The 17,506-nt window shown below is 48.3% G+C and overlaps 1 protein-coding gene across 4 annotated transcripts in view; it reads right to left on the bottom strand.

Moving 5' to 3' along the window:
* ILF3 (interleukin enhancer binding factor 3) overlaps positions 1-17,474 on the bottom strand; it is a 30,801-nt gene extending 13,327 nt beyond the window's left edge. For 2 of the 4 annotated variants that reach the window (XM_032311128.1, XM_032311138.1), the window contains exons 1-7: positions 17,311-17,474; positions 5,616-5,714; positions 5,028-5,257; positions 4,693-4,870; positions 2,544-2,691; positions 986-1,077; positions 501-596 (exon numbers count right to left, since the gene is read on the bottom strand). In XM_032311128.1, coding sequence (XP_032167019.1) covers positions 501-596; positions 986-1,077; positions 2,544-2,691; positions 4,693-4,870; positions 5,028-5,257; positions 5,616-5,618 — 747 coding nt within the window. In that variant the 5' untranslated portion in view covers positions 5,619-5,714; positions 17,311-17,474. The remainder of the gene's footprint in view (positions 1-500; positions 597-985; positions 1,078-2,543; positions 2,692-4,692; positions 4,871-5,027; positions 5,258-5,615; positions 5,715-17,310) is intronic. The other 2 variants (XM_032311147.1, XM_032311154.1) reach the window with 1 other exon arrangement.
* Positions 17,475-17,506: the final 32 nt, after the last annotated feature.

The following is a 17,506-nucleotide window of genomic DNA, read 5'->3' as shown; positions in this document are numbered from 1 at the left end:
TTTCCTTAAAAGGATGAACACCGAATCTGTCAGACTGTGTGAGCCAAGAGGCAAAGCAGAAACTGTTACCTAGATACTTATACATTTATTACGCAGCCACTTCAAAATACAAAAACCAATCTTAACTGTGGGCTGTTGACAGACAGGCAGCTGGCCAGAATTGGCCTACCTATGGGCCCCACTCTGCTGACCAGCATCCACGAGAAGCTATAAAAATGCTTCTTCACAGTAAATGTGCTACCTGGCCAGCGCCCTTCCCTAGGCTGAGCTACGTGTCCATCATGGCGGGCGGTGGGGGGTGGGGACGGACATCCTGGTCTAGCTCTCACCCCTTGCCCGAGGTGTGGCACAAAGTAGTTCTCAATAAATGGCTAATAAGGGATGCAGTGGCCACGGCCCAGAGGGCCACTCCGGTCCAGTTACTGTAACATATTCCTGGAATATGGGAGAAATCTCTACACACACAAACTCCAAGTGTCCACAGCTATAAGGTGCCTTACCCATCCTCTGAGGGGACCCCAGGTGGGCACGCGGGTACACAGGTCCCTCAGGACCCGGATGACAATGACACACGACTTCAGCCCGTTGGCTCTGGCCTAGAGAACAAAGCACAGGCTCTTTACACCAAGGAACCTCCCTTAAATACAAGGCAAACATGAAAAACACAAGTCTCAGGGTGCTACTTTGTCAAGGGTAAACGGTGAACGGTCAAGACCATCAAGTGTATGGTCAGCAGAGGTTTCACCGGGTGGACAAGAACAATGTTACTCTTGGCACAAAGCAGCAGCAGCCCACCTACTCAGTCACAAGCCTCCTTTGGGGACGTCAAATTTGTCTAAGCGCGCTCCGTTAGCAACTGCACGCCAGCAGGTGCTAAGTTCGGCACGGCGGTCTTCAATGTTACCGAAACTTTATGGTGAAAGTTAGCCAAGTTAAAACTTAGGAATTCTCTACCAAAAGACAAATAGAAGAACAAAATGCAAACCTGGAACCACTTGGCGTGTCGGAGGGACGCCAAGGCAGCAAGGCATTTCTGCCTGTCCAGAACGTCCGGGGGATCGTTGACTGATAGCGTTTCTATTCATGGATGGAATAAGAAGACAAGGTACAGTTTGACCAAGGGGTTTCTGTCAGGTGGAAAGGGGATGTGGCAGCTTCCTAAAGGGCAGCTGAGGCTCCCAGAATCTCAAGTCATCTCCACCCTAGACCAGGGAGGGAGAAGCTCGAGTGCATTTAACTCTGCCCTGAGGAGATCGTAAAAATCGGAGGCCCCTCCAAAAAAAAAAAACAAAAACAAAAACAGAAGTGGGAAGTTACTCTAAAAGGAATAATCCCATGGAGGGGAAGGGGACAGATAGGTGGATCCTATCTTCTAATAGACAATTACCTTGCTTCCTCCCCATGAGCTCCCAATAAATTAGCTATGCTAAAAATTTCAATAGCAAAAATCCCCCCCAAAAAAACAAAACCAAAAAACAAAAAAACCAAAAAACAAAAAACCCCAAAAACAAAAAAACCCCAAAAAATAAAAACAAAGCAAAAACCCCCCAAAAACAAAAACAAAAACACCATAATAGGTGGGGGGAGTGGAAATGAACTCCCTCTCTGCTTCCCACAACGGCCATCCCCTGAGGCATCTGCAGCAAAGGGGACCACCTCCGCCCACCAGGCGGGACTGCCCTAGCCCCAGCCCTTGACAGAGAGAGTCCTGTTGGTCAAAGGTCCAGCGTCCCTAAATCGATAATTGGAATCAGGTATGAGAACCAAAGGTAATCAAAGAATAGCAACAAGGGCGCAAGGTGTGAGCCTCTGCTGCAGCAGAACTGGGGCGCGTCACCGCCGCCCCCCGCGTGTCAGGGGTTTAGATAAGGCCTGCGACCTCCGCTCTGCGCTGCGAGAGCTCGGATTAAAAACAGTTTACACACAGAAGAGACACCGGAGGGGCCCTTGGTGGCCTCTGAATTACGAAAGCTTATGAGCCTCTGAGATTTTTGGTTTTGCAAATCACACAACTGTTTACAACTTTATCCAAAACTCAGTCGCAGCTCTTTGCCTTCCAGTCCCGGCAGCTGATTACAGCGGCCCCTGGAAGCGGAGGAGCGAGGCGGCCCTTGGTTCTGCTGCAACACAAGCTGTCTGCACGACTCCAACGTGATGTTCATGCAGAAACCATCTGGTTGTCTTCCAGAATTTACAAGCCATGTAAAATCACCAGGGACACACTTTTCCAAGGCCAGAGAACGCTCAACAGAAAAACCAAGTTAACACTGATGAGAACACTCAAGGATTCAGATAAAAAAAAAAAAAACAAAAAAAAAAAACACGGTGCAATCCTCTAAGAAAAGTGCTACTCACTTTTAGTGCAACTGTTTTGTCAAACTCCCAAGTGCTGAAACTGCACGGGAGACAGGGTCTCAGAGTACAGGTGGTCAAAGCTACACCAACAGCCTTTTAGCAAAGCAGTCTAAAATTGAATAGCACGTTTGCCTGGTGAGGGCACACCAAGTTTCCACAGTCCTGCTGGCCTTTCTCAGCCTCCCTACCTCCAGCTAATACTTTCTCCATTTCTTCTCTGACAACGGGGGATGTCAGATGGATGGTCAGGGACAACGGAGGCTCTTTTGTGTTTTTTATCACAATTGCAGCATCGTCAACAGACTGGAGTATTTCGTACTTGTCTTCTGTGACCGCCTACAAAAGAAAACGCAACTTTCAAACACACTTCCTCCCCAAGGCAGGCCATCAACAGCTCTGCGTTGCGGGTTACCCCAGCACACGTGGCAGCTTCTTGGATGGAGATGGGATAGCGGTGCCTTCATCTAGGGGATCGGGACCTCCTTCCTGCCCACCAGGTCTCTGGCCATTTTCTGGGTACTCCAGAGCCGAGGTCTCTAACTACGCAGAGAAGTCATTTTTCACGGGGAGCTTCACAGTGCAATACCTCAGGGTGTGGGAGAAGGAGACGAGGGTGTGAATCCTCATTGTGTCATGCGGGAGTTGTGTAACTCTGGGCAAGTCACTTCATCTCATTGAGATACTGGTTTCTAATGTGTAAAATGGAATTTGTGACAAGACCTACACCACCAGGCTGCAGGAGGCTTACACAACCCCCAGCACAGAGGAACCCACTGCTGGGGGCGGGGGGCAGCCATCAGTGTGGAAAGAGACGGTGTAGTAAGTGATTTGTGTCACAGGACGCATACACAGAAAAGCATGTACTTGCTGCTAATGCATGTGTCTATAAAATGATGTTCACCTGGCTTCTGCTTTCTCCTTTATACCAGCTTATGTGCCTTAATCAAGAAAATCCAAACTATTATGGTTTTTGTGAGGGGAAACATAAAGTCATTATCACGTTGAGGAGAGGACAAATGCAGACTGAAGAACCGGGGTTTTTTCTCCACCTCAGCACCAGGGACCCCCTGGGCTATGGGGACAGCCTCCGGCCTGCGGACACTGAGCAGCCACCTCTGGCCCCCACCCAGTGGATCCGCAGCACCCCACTCCCCCTGCCGTGACAACCAAAACTGTCTCCAACTCACCAAATGTCCTCTGTGAGGGCCAAAACCGCCTCAGTCAAAAACCACTAATCAATAAAAATACACTCTATTTGTATCTTTCTTGAAAGACTTTACAAAAAGAGAAAAGAGGTTTTTCCTTTGGAAACATTTACAACAACGCAATTTTCATCAACAAATAGACTTTATAGACAGGGATTAAAATTAACATAAAAATGACCACCAAAACAGGAAAGTTAGGGCTTCATCAACCTGAAACCTGGCTCTCCAGAAGTACCCACTGTACTGCATCAGCTCCACACTCAATTCTGACCTCTATCCCAAATCCCAAGTCATCAGGCACATGGGGAAAAAAAAAAATCTATATTTACATTTGAAAACGAACAGTGTCTTTCCCTAAGGAATTCCACTTCTTGGTTTTGTTTTGTTACTTATTCTTCTGCTAATCCTGTTGCTGAATTGAGGGTGAATGTGTACCAAGGAGTTAGCACATAGTGGTGACGCACGGAGGTCCTGAAACCCCCGGACCCACAACCAGGGGTCCTGGGATCAACTACTCAGCTCCTCGCACCCCAGTGACATCTCCTGAAATACTCGGACAACAAAACCCTATCTTAAAGGATCATTACGGGGAGGAAACGTATAAACACATATAAATAAATACATATACGTAAGAATACTAACAGCATGCCTGGCCCAGAGTCTGGTATAGTAAATAGTAAATGCACAAGAAATGTTGAGGGTATTATTTATGCAATACTTTGGTAATGAAACACAAAGGCTGGTTTTTAAAAAGCTCTTGTGTCCAGTTTCGGATCAGGGAGGAAGAGTTAATCATTGTACCTTCTACCCAACCCTCTGCATACTAGCCCATCCACCCCATTGGATGGAGCGTGGACTTAGGGCTGCAGTCTGGTATGGCCCAGCACACAGTAGGCACCGAGTCTTTCTCGGCTGACAGCGCCTGGGCCCATGGTGGTCAGTCAGGCGCCATCCCAGAACCTCAGCAGCCCTGCAGCATCCTGCCGTCACCTCGGGGTCAGGCGTGCTCAAGCACATGCGACGGGGGCTTTGCGGCGCGCCTCCCAATGCACAGCACAAGTGGCCTCTCTTCTGTCCCGCCGTCCTCGACAAGCGTGACCCAACACCACCCTGGGGAGGCAGTCACACTCACAGCGAGCTGGATGGCCAGGTTGTCAGCCACCTTGTCCAGGAGGGCGGTCGTGGGCTTCTCCTTACAGAGCAGCACCAGCTCTAAATCCAAGTCCCCCTTGAGCAGCAGGCCCTTTGCCACGAGGCCCACGCGCATCACACCGCGCAGGGTTCTGGTCATGTGCTCCGTCTTCTGCTCCCTGAGGGACACACAACGCATGCTCAGTGAGGGAGTCCATGCAGCCAGAACCCAGAGTCCCTGGAAAGGCTGGAGTTTCTTAGAAAAGGAGACGCTCACTCCGATGCTGGCCAATCTCTCTTGGAAGGCTCCCCACCCTCCCGGAACCTCACACGTACCCAGCCCCTTCTTTGGCCTCGTCCTCTGGGGGCACGTCCACATTCTCCGACTCCGCGTGCTCGCTGCTGCCTTTCTCCTGCTCGTCTATCCAGTCGGACACGGCCTTGAGCGCCCTCTCTGTGTGCGACACCATGTTCTGGACCGCCTCCAGTTCCTCTTGGGTCGGATAAACAGAAGAATGCTTTGCCATCACATGGCGGTCGTCATTCACAAAAATTCGCATTGGACGCTGGAAATGTGAACACTCGGTTTAAAACCTTGCACAGACACCACGCCCCCCTCCGGCTATCTTTCAGGCTGCCCAACTCAGAATTCTGCCTTATCACTTGTGTCAGAGTAGGCTGAGAAGCAGGACAACCAGATGGAACAGCTGTTCATTCTGGAGGCAGCTGAGAGGGGCCACACTCAACCTAACCTAAAACATTTGTATGTGTGTCTGTATCTGTATGAGTGTGAACTCTGACACGATGTAGTAGTATTTTGTAATTCAAAAAGTCTAATGAAAAAATAGGAGAATCAAATGCCTTGGGGGAAATGCCACATCTCTGAATATCATGAATAAAAAAGTATGATTAAAAAAAACTTACCATCTTTACTTCTTTTTTCTGTAGTGTCTGGAAATCAAATGTTTGCTTATCTTTTCAAATTGTGACAGATTTCCTTGGTGTTATCAATACTTCAACTATCTATAAGATCAGAAAATCTTTTTAGTTTCAAATATTTCACAGATGGATGAATTTTAGCAGCCAGACGCTGAACAGGATGAAGGTCAGTGGTGCAGCCACAGGAAGGGGCCCTGTTAACCCAGGACACATTTTTATTCCAAGTAGTCACTGCTAAAACAGCTAATTATAAAATCCCGTAAAAATGAAAACAGACCGACTTCCCACCCACATCCAGTAAATTTTCTATTTCATCTCCTTTCATCTTTTTTTAATGTAAAATATGCCAGTTTTTACAAATAAAGAAAAAAAAATAAAAACCTATGAGCCTCCAATAAATGTTCAGCAAACTCTTGGTGCTTGAAGAAGGAAAAGAGAAGGAAGGAGCTCTGGTCTTTGAAGGTAATGAAAAAGACGGAGGGGGGGCCGCCTGGGTGGCTCAGTGGGTTAAAGCCTCTGCCTTTGGCTCAGGTCATGGTCTCAGGGTCCTGGGATCGAGCCCCACATCAGGCTCTCTGCTTGGCGGGGAGCCTGCTTCCTCCCTCTCTCTCTGCCTGCCTCTCTGCCTACTTGTGATCTCTGTCAAATAAATAAATAAAATCTTTAAAAAGAAAAGAAAAGAAAAAGACGGAAGGAAAGCAGGAGACAGAAAGTCAGTTTCTGTACTGGAAAGGCAAGAACCTTCTGCAACATCAGGTGGACGTGACCGAGGCTCCATGTGGCCACACCTGTGCGTTCCGTTTTGGAGGCCAAGAGAACGCAAGTGCGTGACAGAAGTCCTCAGGACAAGCACAGCTGTAATTACCATCTTGGGCTCTAAATAACAGGCTGACTACAACCTACTCAATTCCCACTCTGTGCAAACAGTCTGGTCCACACTGAAATCTTCCAAATGAGTAAACAACAACAACAAAATCCATCAGAGTAATATACAAGAGAAGAATGCGCGCCTCCCATCCAACCACACAACAGCCAGCTCCTTCAGTCTTGGTCAGTCACCAGCCAGGGCAGCAGGCCCCATTTGGAAAGGCACACATTTCAAGGACAAACCTGGACGCGATGGGCCAAAACAAGAATTTCCCACAATGCTTCAGAACTACCTAACAACCTAACTGCAAATCTGCAGGTTTCAAAGTGGAACTATAAAGCTGAAAGGTGGAATTAGAGGGGGCTACAGATAAGCAGGGGTCAAAGGACATGCTGTGGGAGGGCTGGGGAGAGGAGTGAATCTCTGGGCTCCGCTTTGTCACCAAATGGGAGCTTCCGCACACACCTAGGCTTGCCTGTCCAGCCACTGGTCATGTGGCCCTCAAGTTTCCCTGCAGCTTCCTTCTACACCTGTGACACAGATACAGCCCCTCTACCTTTGCAGGATTGAAAATTAAACAAGTCAACCCACAGAGAGCAAGCAGCACAAACCCCATGAGCCCTTCACAATAGCACCAACTTCTTCTACCAACAAGATCTCCATTTGCCAGGTTGCCCTGGGAGGCTAAGCAGTGACTGACACACAAAGTGCATCCCGTATGAAAAAGTTCCCATTCCTTCACTTGGGAACATGGATATCAAGGCTGGGTTCAAAAAGAATGCTTTACCTGTTAGGCAGTATTTAAGATAAATTACGGTTGCAAGTACATTGCTGCTATCTGCTCTACAACATCCCAGGGAGGCAGGCGGTGGAGATGTGGACGGAGATAAAATGGGCCGGTGCAGTGCTGACCGCCGCTGAAGCTAGGAGACGGGTATGTCGGGATTCACTTGTGATGTCTGAAGACTGCCATTCCGGTTCTTTCTTTAATTGCAGAACAGACTTACATACTCCTAGTAAAAGCGCAGCCACAGCACATCATTCAAAAATTCAACCAACACTCAAGATACCCAGAATCTCAACCGAGAAGCGGATTCCGAGAAATCACAGCCCACAGCCTATGCTAGATGGGCTCCACTCCTGGCCACGTCGACGCCGGAACCACATCCCACTGAGTAGCAAAGGCTGATGCTCCAACCGTGCTGATTTACTCAACATGTATTTAGCACGTACTTTCTTCAGACGAGGCCCCAGGGTTGGCTTCCAGGACAGGGACAGACACGTCAGACAAGGGCCTTGCCCCTGTGGACCTGGCTGGCTGGCACAATGTAGAGAAGAAACTCCTGCCTTCCGAGACCAACAAGGTGCCAGGAGCCAACGTCTCACCCAAACTCACCAGCTCTTCGTGCTACGCTCCGCCGCCACCACGAACATCAAATGTGGAGACTTTAAAAACAACAGAACTTAAACCAAGGCTTCAGAAGGCTAAGAGTTTTTCATTCCAGGTTTTACAGACCTGATATTGTCTAACTTTCTAAAAGGAGCTCCCCAGAGAGATGGCTAATTCAGCCCCTCACCACGGAACTGTGGGAGCCTGGTCACTTGCACATCAGAAAGCAAGGAAGCAGGGCGCCTGGGTGGCTCAGTCGTTTAACACCTGCCTTCAGCTCAGGTCATGATCCCAGGCTTCTGGGATCGAGCCCCACATCAGGCTCCCCGCTTGGCGGGAGACCTGCTTCCCCCTCTCCCACGCCCCCTCCTTGTGTTCCCTCTCTCTTGGTGTCAAATAAATAAATAAATAAATGTTTAAAAAGCAAGGAAGTGCTTGGACATTAACACAAGTCCAAAGGACAAGGAGTTGACTTGTAAAGGCTTCCATCAGCTACACTTGGAGCAACGGAATACAAAAGAAAAAAAAAAAAAGAAAAAAAACATAAAATGCGGGGCGCTTGGGTGGCTCAGTGGGTTAAACCTCTGCCTTTGGCTCAGGTCATGATCTCAGGGTCCTGGGATTTAGCCCCGCTTGGAGCTCTCTGCTCAGCAGGGAGCCTGCTTCCCGTTCTCTCTCTGCCTGCCTCTCTGCCTACTTGTGATCTCTCTCTGTCAAATAAATAAATAAAATCTTTAAAAAAAAAAAAAAAGAAACAAACAAACAAAGAAACATAAAGTATTGCCGTGTGTATGAAGTTCCAGAACAGCCAAACTGCTCAGCAGTTGCCCTGGACAGGTGGTGGCAGGGACACCTGGGAAGGGTGCTTTCAGAGTGATGGTCATGGTCTACATCTTGGTAGGGATGGAGCGTACGCAGTGGTCAAAACTAAACGGTATACTGAACATGTGCACATTACTTAAAAAAACAAAACAACAAAAAAAAACCCCAACTATAACTAAATACTGGACTCTAGCTAATACTTAGATAGAGACCCCAATTTTCGGCCACTCTGAAAGGCATCATAAGGATAAAGTGGATTATATGGCAGAGGCATCCAGTAGATGCATACATAAATAAACGTGAACTGAACAACGACCAGAACAGACGGAGAGATGATGTATGAGACAAAACCGGAGCCAAATGTCACGGCAGAACCTAGGCTATACCCACAGGCAGCCGCTTACTTTAAAACTGTCACCTTCGGTGTATATTTGAAAAATTTCATCCTAAAACGTTATAAATATATAATCAAAACTGATTCCGCACCAAAAATGTACATAAAAGCTCGAGTCTGTCGTCACACTAAATAAAACCCCCAGAACCTCACTTGCCACCACAGGAGGGGCCATCCCAGCTCCCTACTCTGAAAATGGTGAAGAGCAACTGAAGCCCGCCCACAGCTGAGGTGGGCATCGCAACTCAGAATGAACGCCATCTGACAAAGAGAAAACAGGAGTAGAAGATCACTCTTCTACCAATGGGTAAAAAGATACTGTGTCACGGGGCGCCTGGGTGGCTCAGTGGGTTAAGCGTCTGCCTTCAGATCAGGTCATGATCCCAGGGTCCTGGGCTTGAGCCCCACATCAGGCTCCCTGCTCACCGGGGAGTCTGCTTCTCCCTCTCCCTCTGCCTGCCACTCCCCCTGCTTATGGGCACAGGCAATCGTTCTCTTTCAGGCAAATAGATAAATAAAATCTTAAAAAAAAAAAAGATTGTGTCAAAGGAAATGAGCCCACCGAAAGTACCTCACAGACATACACACGCCCCCAAATGCACCTGCCATCCTGCATGGAGGCCTCCCTCTGCTGCCTTCACCATTAAAACTCGAACGTGGGTGTGCCTCTGCTGCAGGCGGCTGCAGCCCCTGAGCTTCCTCTGCTCCGAGCAGCGGGCCCCAGAAGGAACCCCTGAAGAGACCCACTGGGCTGTGGCTGGCCGTGACCACCACACCTGGCCCCCACCTGTGGAACATTCAGCCCCGGAGCCCTCCTCCTTTAGACTGGGCCTTGGTGGTGATGCCTCCTGACTCAGGGACACAGAATTATGTGAGCTAAAACAAACACTGAAAACTGGAGACAATGCTCCTTTGCAGGCCAGCAAATCCAGTCTCCGTTGCCTCTATGAACCCAGATCCGTCATCCCAGCCGGCTTTTTCAGAAGCCAGCTGCTCTGGTCTTGAATACCAGGGCATCCAACTCATTAACAGACATAGGGGTCTCCTGGGCAAGCAGAAACCTCCTTTCCAAGATTTTTAGCGAAGAACACTGTTGGCGAGAAGCCCCCAACCCCCACCTACCCATAAGCAACACTCCACTGGCCCCTGCCAATCAAACTTTAAAAAGAAGCCGCTCCAGCAACCACCTTTATGATTCAAAAATGGGGCATAAGGAAGCCCAATTTTTACCAGTCCAGCTTCTCTGAAAAGAAGTCAAAGCAAGGAACAGCTGGAGAGTGAAGAACTGGGGTTTTAAACGTGAACTTTGTGTGGCTGGGGATGTTCTAACAGGGATCAGGTTTCTTCTCGAATCCAGCCACGCACAACATGCAGAGTTACGGAAGTTTAAACCACAAAACCTTTCTCCTGCAGTGTGATGACCACATCTCTGACCTCTTGCTAATTAGAATGTGACATATGTGGCACTTGCTGTTGGAAAAAGAAACACGCCCATCAGCGTGCGTGGATCAACAACCGTTTACAGAATGAATGGACAGGTGTAGTGGCAACACCCTCACAGGTACAGCCCCGCCTATCTTCCAGAGCTGATACCTCCTCTACTAGTATATTTCCCGGAGTTCCTACCACTGTTCCAGAGACTCTGGGGAACTGTCTTGAAACAGATGCTCCTCTAAGAGACTGAAGAATTAGGCTCTGACATGTGCAAGGATCCACACTCCACGTCCAACTGCCCCATCTCTGGAGGTGTCCTGCCCTGGCATGTGAGGTGAAGTAATAGACACGTGCTCCTCTCTAGTGATGCTACAAACCTCTACAGACTGACATCATCAAGGACACACGAAAAGTAAGTTTAACAAAGCATTCAGTCAAAAGACACCTATCTAAAATCTGGTTATGAATGCCACTCTGAGAGATTTTAAAATCCAGCACAGATCTAACACCTAGTACAGTGATTCCCAAATCTGTCTGCAACGGTATTTTTACTGATCCACAAGGAGATATAAAGTTAGGAATAAAGATTTTCACAAATATTTTCAATTTTAAAAAGCACATTTTTTTCCTCAAGAAAAGATGGATATAAGGTACACTAATTACAAAGATATTTTTCTTGACTAAATAAAAAGTTGACAAATACAGATTTTTTCCCCTTAAAAGGTTTCTGGAACTCCACTGTTGAGACCCCGGGCTCTAAGGCCACTGGTACTATAGAGCACTCACGGATCTTGGGAGACAGAAGCCCAGGTTTGTGCCCACCAGGGCTCTCCAACCTAGCACCTATGGGACCTTCCAGCAAATTACCTACCTATTCAGAGCTGGGTCAAACACTAGCTAAGGTAAGAGTTGCAAATAGTAAGGATAAAAGGTGACTTTATGGAAAGATACTTCATTGACCATAAAACCACAAATGCAATGTATTAAAGGAGGAATTGCAATGGCTCTTGGTGAACCAACAGAAATGTTTTTTAAGTCTGCCTGTGAGAGGACCTGACAGTAAAGTGTGTACCATGACTCCCAAGTGGGAATTGCCAAACCTCCTTTCCAACATCCTCTTCAAGAGGCAAGGGGGCGAAGTAAGTTAGTTTAGGAACTGTTCCACACCTGGCTGGGGAGGGGGACACACTCCACGCTGTGCAACCCTTTTTTGTTGGATTTTTTAAGGAGACTCTACACCCAGCGCAGCCCAACGCAGGACTTGAAATCATCACCCTGAGATCAAGACCTGAGCAGAGATCAAGCGTCAGATGCTTAATCACCTGAGCCACCCAGGTGCTCCCGATTTTTAATTTGGCATGCAATTTGTTCACTTCCCCCAAAGCATCCCCCACTCCAACCAGTGCAAAGAAAATAAGACCATTCCTCAACAGATGTGTCGTATACATGCGAATTCACAAACACGAATTATTTTAGTGGGTGAGGGCGGCACTTTTCGGTTTTTACAAAATTTTATTTTATTTAAATTAACATAGACTGTATTGCTAGTTTCAGTGATTCATCAATTGCGCGTTAACACCCCGCGCTCAGTACATCATGTGCCCTCATTAATGCCCACAGCACAGTTACCCCCTCCCTCTTCCAAGGGCCACCCTCTTTTAAATAAAACTTTTTTATTTTGAAGTAACTGTAGCTTCACATGCAGTTGTAAGAAATAACAGAGATCAAGTGTCCTTTGTAATCACCCCCACCCTCGCCCCTGCAATGGTAACATCTTGCATACTACATAGTATAATATCACAACCACAACAGACATGGATACAGTCAGACACAGGCCACTGCCAGCCCCACAAGGATCCCTCCTGTTGCAAGTGACTGGCCGCACTCCCCTTCCACACACCCCATATGCCTAACCCTAAAAACCACTAATCCATTCACCATTCCTATAATTTTGGCACTCCAAGAATGTTATGTATGTGGAACTGCGGAGCATGCAACCTTTCAGCATTGGCTTGTTTCATGCAACATAACTGCTTCAAGACTCATCCGAAGTTTTGTTATCAACAGCTGCTGCTTTCGGTTGGTGACAGCATTCCAGAGTATGGAGGCACCACTGTTTAACCACTACCCGCTGAAGGGCATGGCTTCCCGCTCCTGGCTATCAATAAAGTTACTATGAACATTTGTGTATACATTTTTATGTGAACATAAACATTCATTTCTTTGGGATAAAAGCCCAAGAGTGAACTTGCTGGGTCACGTGGTAGTTGCCTATATGGTTTCCCAAGAAACCGCCAAGTGTTTTTCCAGAGCCGAGATTTTAAAACAACTTCAAGTTAACCTCATCAAAATCAACTGAGTTCACCTTCTCTCCACTCCTGTCAGCTCACGCATCTGCTCTGTGCTGCTCTGGTCACTGGTGAGCCCTCACGGGGAAGCCTTTATGCCTTCCTGCAGACATTCTGCACAGGTCACCCACAGGACAAATGCTTATTTAAGGCCTGCTACGAGCCATGGGGCTGGGGTGGTTATTTCCACATTGTTAACATTTGGACTGCTTTTCTGAATTATGAGTACATACCAAATATTATTAACTAGCAAAAAATCTAAATGTACCAAGAAGAAGCCAACCTAACTTGCAACATTTTATTCTTTACACACACATAGACTCAGGTAAGAAAAGGAGTCCAAAGGAAGCAACAGAAAACCAAGTGGCCTGGACGATTATCCCAGTAAGACCGAACTTGAACCACAGTCCTAATGAAAACAGTAAGAAGAATGGCTCTTTGGGACGTTCAAGGAAAATTACAATGGATCTCAAATTGCAAACAGCATCACTTCTCACTAATCACCTAAGATTATAAAAATAATTTGGGGGGTGCCTGGGTAGCTCAGTGGGTTAAAGCCTCTGCCTTCAGCTCAGGTCATGATCCCAGGGTCCTGGGATCAAGCCCCACATCGGGCTCTCTGTTTAGCCAGGAGCCTGCTTCTCCCTCTCTCTGCCTACTTGTGATCTCTGTCTGTCAAATAAATAAATAAAATCTTAAATAATAATAACAATAATTTGGGACAAATTTACATACTCTCATAAAAGGATGCATGCTCCATTTTGTGACTAAATGATCCTCAGTGATCCCATATGGCACACAAGAAAATGGCCTGTGGACAACAAACTCACTTTCTTGTTAAAACTAGCAGCTACATTTTCAATTTCTTCATCCCATGAACACTTAATAAGAAAAAAACTTAAATTTCAACTGGACATTGCTCTCTCTCGACATGTGAAAATACATGATGTTAAAAGTCACTTCTAAATTTCCAATCACAATTTATAGTGGGATCGCCTATAAAGTGCAACCTTGGGGAAATATCACAGGGATTTAATAGAGCATAAAATGGCAAGAAACAATTTTTACAAGTCGGTACACTGAAAAGGCTCCCTAACAAACACCTGTCCACCCCGCTTTCAATATTGTTTCTGTAATGCTGCTAGTGCCACAAGAAGTCAGCACCCACTTACCCTAAATAACAGAGCAGAGAGGGAAGCTGGTCATTTCAGACAGAACTGTCAAGTGCTGCAGCAGGAATCTGAAGGAATCTCATCCCTTCAAGGCCCCTAACCTGCTTCACTGTGTGTGGACTCCTGTCAAACCACTATCTGCCTTTAGTTTCAAACTCCTTCACAGGAAATAGAAATCAAATTTTTTTCTCCCAGGACTTGGCTAAGATAAAAAGCACCCAATACGCATAGCCTGAAAAATCCTAACTCCCGAGGCTCCTGGGTGGCTCGGTGGGTTAGGTTAGAGCCTCTGCCTTCAGCTCAGGTCATGATCCCAGGTGGGATCGAGCCCTGCTAAGCAGGGAGCCTGCTTCCCCCCCTCTCTCTGCCTGCCTCTCTGCCTACTTGTGATCTCCGTCTGTCAAATAAGTAAAAAAAATCTTAAAAAAATAAAAAAAAAAAAGAAAGAAAATCCCAACTCCCATGAAGGTTCAATCAAAGCAATATTCAGATAAAATGTCATCCCTCTGGGGGCACCTGGGTGGCTCAGTGGGTTAAGCCGCTGCCTTCAGCTCGGGTCATGAACTCAGGGTCCTGGGATCGAGTTCCACATCCGGCTCTCTGCTCAGCGGGGAGCCTGCTTCCCTCTCTCTCTCTCTGCCTGCCTCTCTGCCTACTTGTGGTCTCTCTCCATCAAATAAATAAATAAAATCTTAAAAAAAAAAAAAAAAAAGTCATCCCTCTGTGAGACACACATGCATTTAATACCAGGTAGTGACATTTACAGTTCCAAACTGCACAAGGTTCATCAACTTACTGACAAAATGTAAAAGGAGGGTAAACCCAAGGAGTGCATAAACCCAAGTTCCTTGGGTAAGGGTATTATTCCTCTGAGTCATAAAAGGTGAAATCAGGAGGAACTGGGGAGAAGGATGAGAGAGGTAAATAAGAGAGAGTTGATCCAGCCCAAAGAAAACTTTTTTCCTTTTTAAAAGATTGATTTATTTATTTACTCGGGGCGGGGGGGGGGGGGGGGAGCAGCAGCGGGAGAACACAAGCAGGGACAGTGGAGGAGGGAGAGGGAGAACCAGGCTCCCCACCCAGCAGGGACCCAGAATCACGACCTGAGCCGAAGGCAGACATCCACCAAGCCCCCACAGAAAACTTATAAAGAAAGCCTTTTTCAGAAAGTCATTTCCAAGCCCCACATCTTGCTATGGACAAGCCTACTGCTTACTCAAACAGAAGAGGCTTAAAGACTTACAGAAAGCTCTTTCCTCATCACTGACTCCACCTGTTCCTACCTGGAGACCTTAAGCTGGGGAGCATGAAAATGGGCGCCAAATAAGTGACATCCAAGTATTAGCAGCCGCTCTTTTTGACAGGAAGAATTTAAGAAAAGGAAGAAACAGCCTTAGATTCCTCACTCTCTGTAATATGGACCTCAGAAAACAAAAACAGGAACAAAAAGCCTCTAAAATATACTAAAAGAACAAAAAGAAAGAAATTTTTGCCTAAAGGCACTAGACAAGTTCAATCAGGAAAAAAAAAAAAAAGTGTGATTAGGTACCACTCCGCTCCAGAAGAGTGTGATTCCCAGGCTTGCCCAAGCTCTAGGAGAGTAGAGAAACTCTGATACACCCGTACTCAGTGCTGGCAAGGCCAAGCCTGGTGGTAACTGCCAGCCTCCAATCAACTCCAAACACTAGGGCCTGCAGAGATTCCATTCACAAATCCCAGGGTTCAGGATCTGCTCACATGGCCAACAGACAGCTCAGGGAGACGACCCCAGGACTAGGGACAGGAGCACCTGCCAGTACCCCGGGGCCTGTTTTTCTCTTTTCCAGCTGTAATTGAGTTTCTGGTTCCCACACTTCATTCACAGCCTCACTGGCTGCTGTTACCTACATCTCACAAGACCACACACAAAGCATCACACACAAAGCATAGTGGCAGCAATGTGAGCAATCCGCGGAGATTCCCAACCACAACTCTCTGAGAAAAAAAAAAAAGAGTCTGCAGCCCTCAATTTGAGTCCCAACTCTGGATGGCACCTTAGGTTTTCCTGTGGAACCCAAATCTGCCACCACACCGCTCACTTTAAAGAGGAGAGAATCCTAAGCAATCGGAAAAAGATTCAGACCACTGAAATACCTAAGTCCTGAAAAGGAAGGCTTCTCAGAGGAAATGGGCACTCCCTTACTCATCCTTCATGTCCCCTGAGGAGAATCCCAAGCAACGGGTCAATCAATTTTGGAAATACTGAGAAGAGATGGCTTATCTCCCCCCAAACTCTGAACTGGGGAAGAGCATGCTGATCACTGTACATCCCAGATAATTCATCCAGGCGCAGTATTAACTGGGGCAGAACTTTAACTCAGTCCCTCAACTACGTGAGAAAATAATGTAGAAAATCGTTTTAGGCTCTCATGTTTGAGTCACAATCTTCCAAGTTTCAGCATACCCAAATATCGCACAAGATCACCATTTTGACGAAGGATGCAAATCCTAAGCAATCTGGGGACAATTCATCATCAGTGAAACACCTGAACTAAAGAAAGGGAAAGCTTAAACCCTCCGCCAAGAATGGGTACTGATCTGGGGAGGCCTGGCTGACTACAGATTTGGGAACCCCATGCACCGACAAAGGCCTCCTAGGCAATCAGCGAGGGAACAGGGTTTCTGGGAGGAGGTCCGCGTCTCCACGCCATGTAAGGACAAAGGCGGCGACATTTCCCGCCTCGGGAACCTGGGACTCTCCTGGAACCCGGGACGGGACTGGGACAAAGACTAAAAAGGAACGAGGAGGGGGGTCGCCCCTGCCGCGCCAGCCAGGATGCTACCGGCCAAGGGGGGTGTGTGCTCCCGGCACGTGCGCGCGTGCGCGCGGGGCGCCGCAACAGACAAAGCCGGGCTCGGGGGACTCGGCGGCGGGGGGCCCGGTGCGCGCGCACCCCCCGCGCGAGGCGCCGCCGCCGGCCGAGGGGCCGCGAGGGGGGGCGGATGCGCGCGCACCGGGCCCTCGCCGCCGCCGCCGCCATTTTGTTTCCTCGGCACAATGGGGGAGAGTAACGGCCGAGCGCGGGAGCGAGACTGGCGAGGGAGGAATGAGACAAGCGCTGGGGCGAGGGAACCGGGCGTAGGCGGGGAGCGCGGGGCGCCTGAGGCCCTGTCACCGCGACCCCTCAGCCCGGCCCGCGCTGAGTGGGAGGACTGGCGGGGGGAGGGGCAGAGGCGGGAATGGGCCCCCGCCGCCGCCACATTGACGCTTACCTTGTCGGCGTTCCCTTCCCCGACCGCAACCGCCGCCGCCGCCCTCCTGCCACAGCCCGCCGGGGTCTCCCCCCAAAAGCCACGCGGTGCGCACCGGGCTGCTGAGTCCAACTGCAATGGCGAGAAGAGGAGGAGGAGGAGCCGGGACCGGGGGCGAGCGGGCGGGCGGGCGCGCGCCGGGGAGGTGCGGGCCACG

Source organism: Mustela erminea, chromosome 1 (assembly GCF_009829155.1).
Source record: "Mustela erminea isolate mMusErm1 chromosome 1, mMusErm1.Pri, whole genome shotgun sequence".
In the NCBI taxonomy this organism is placed as follows: Eukaryota; Metazoa; Chordata; class Mammalia; order Carnivora; family Mustelidae; genus Mustela; species Mustela erminea.
Note: the sequence above shows the minus strand (reverse complement) of the source record. Positions and strands in the feature narration are given on the sequence as shown.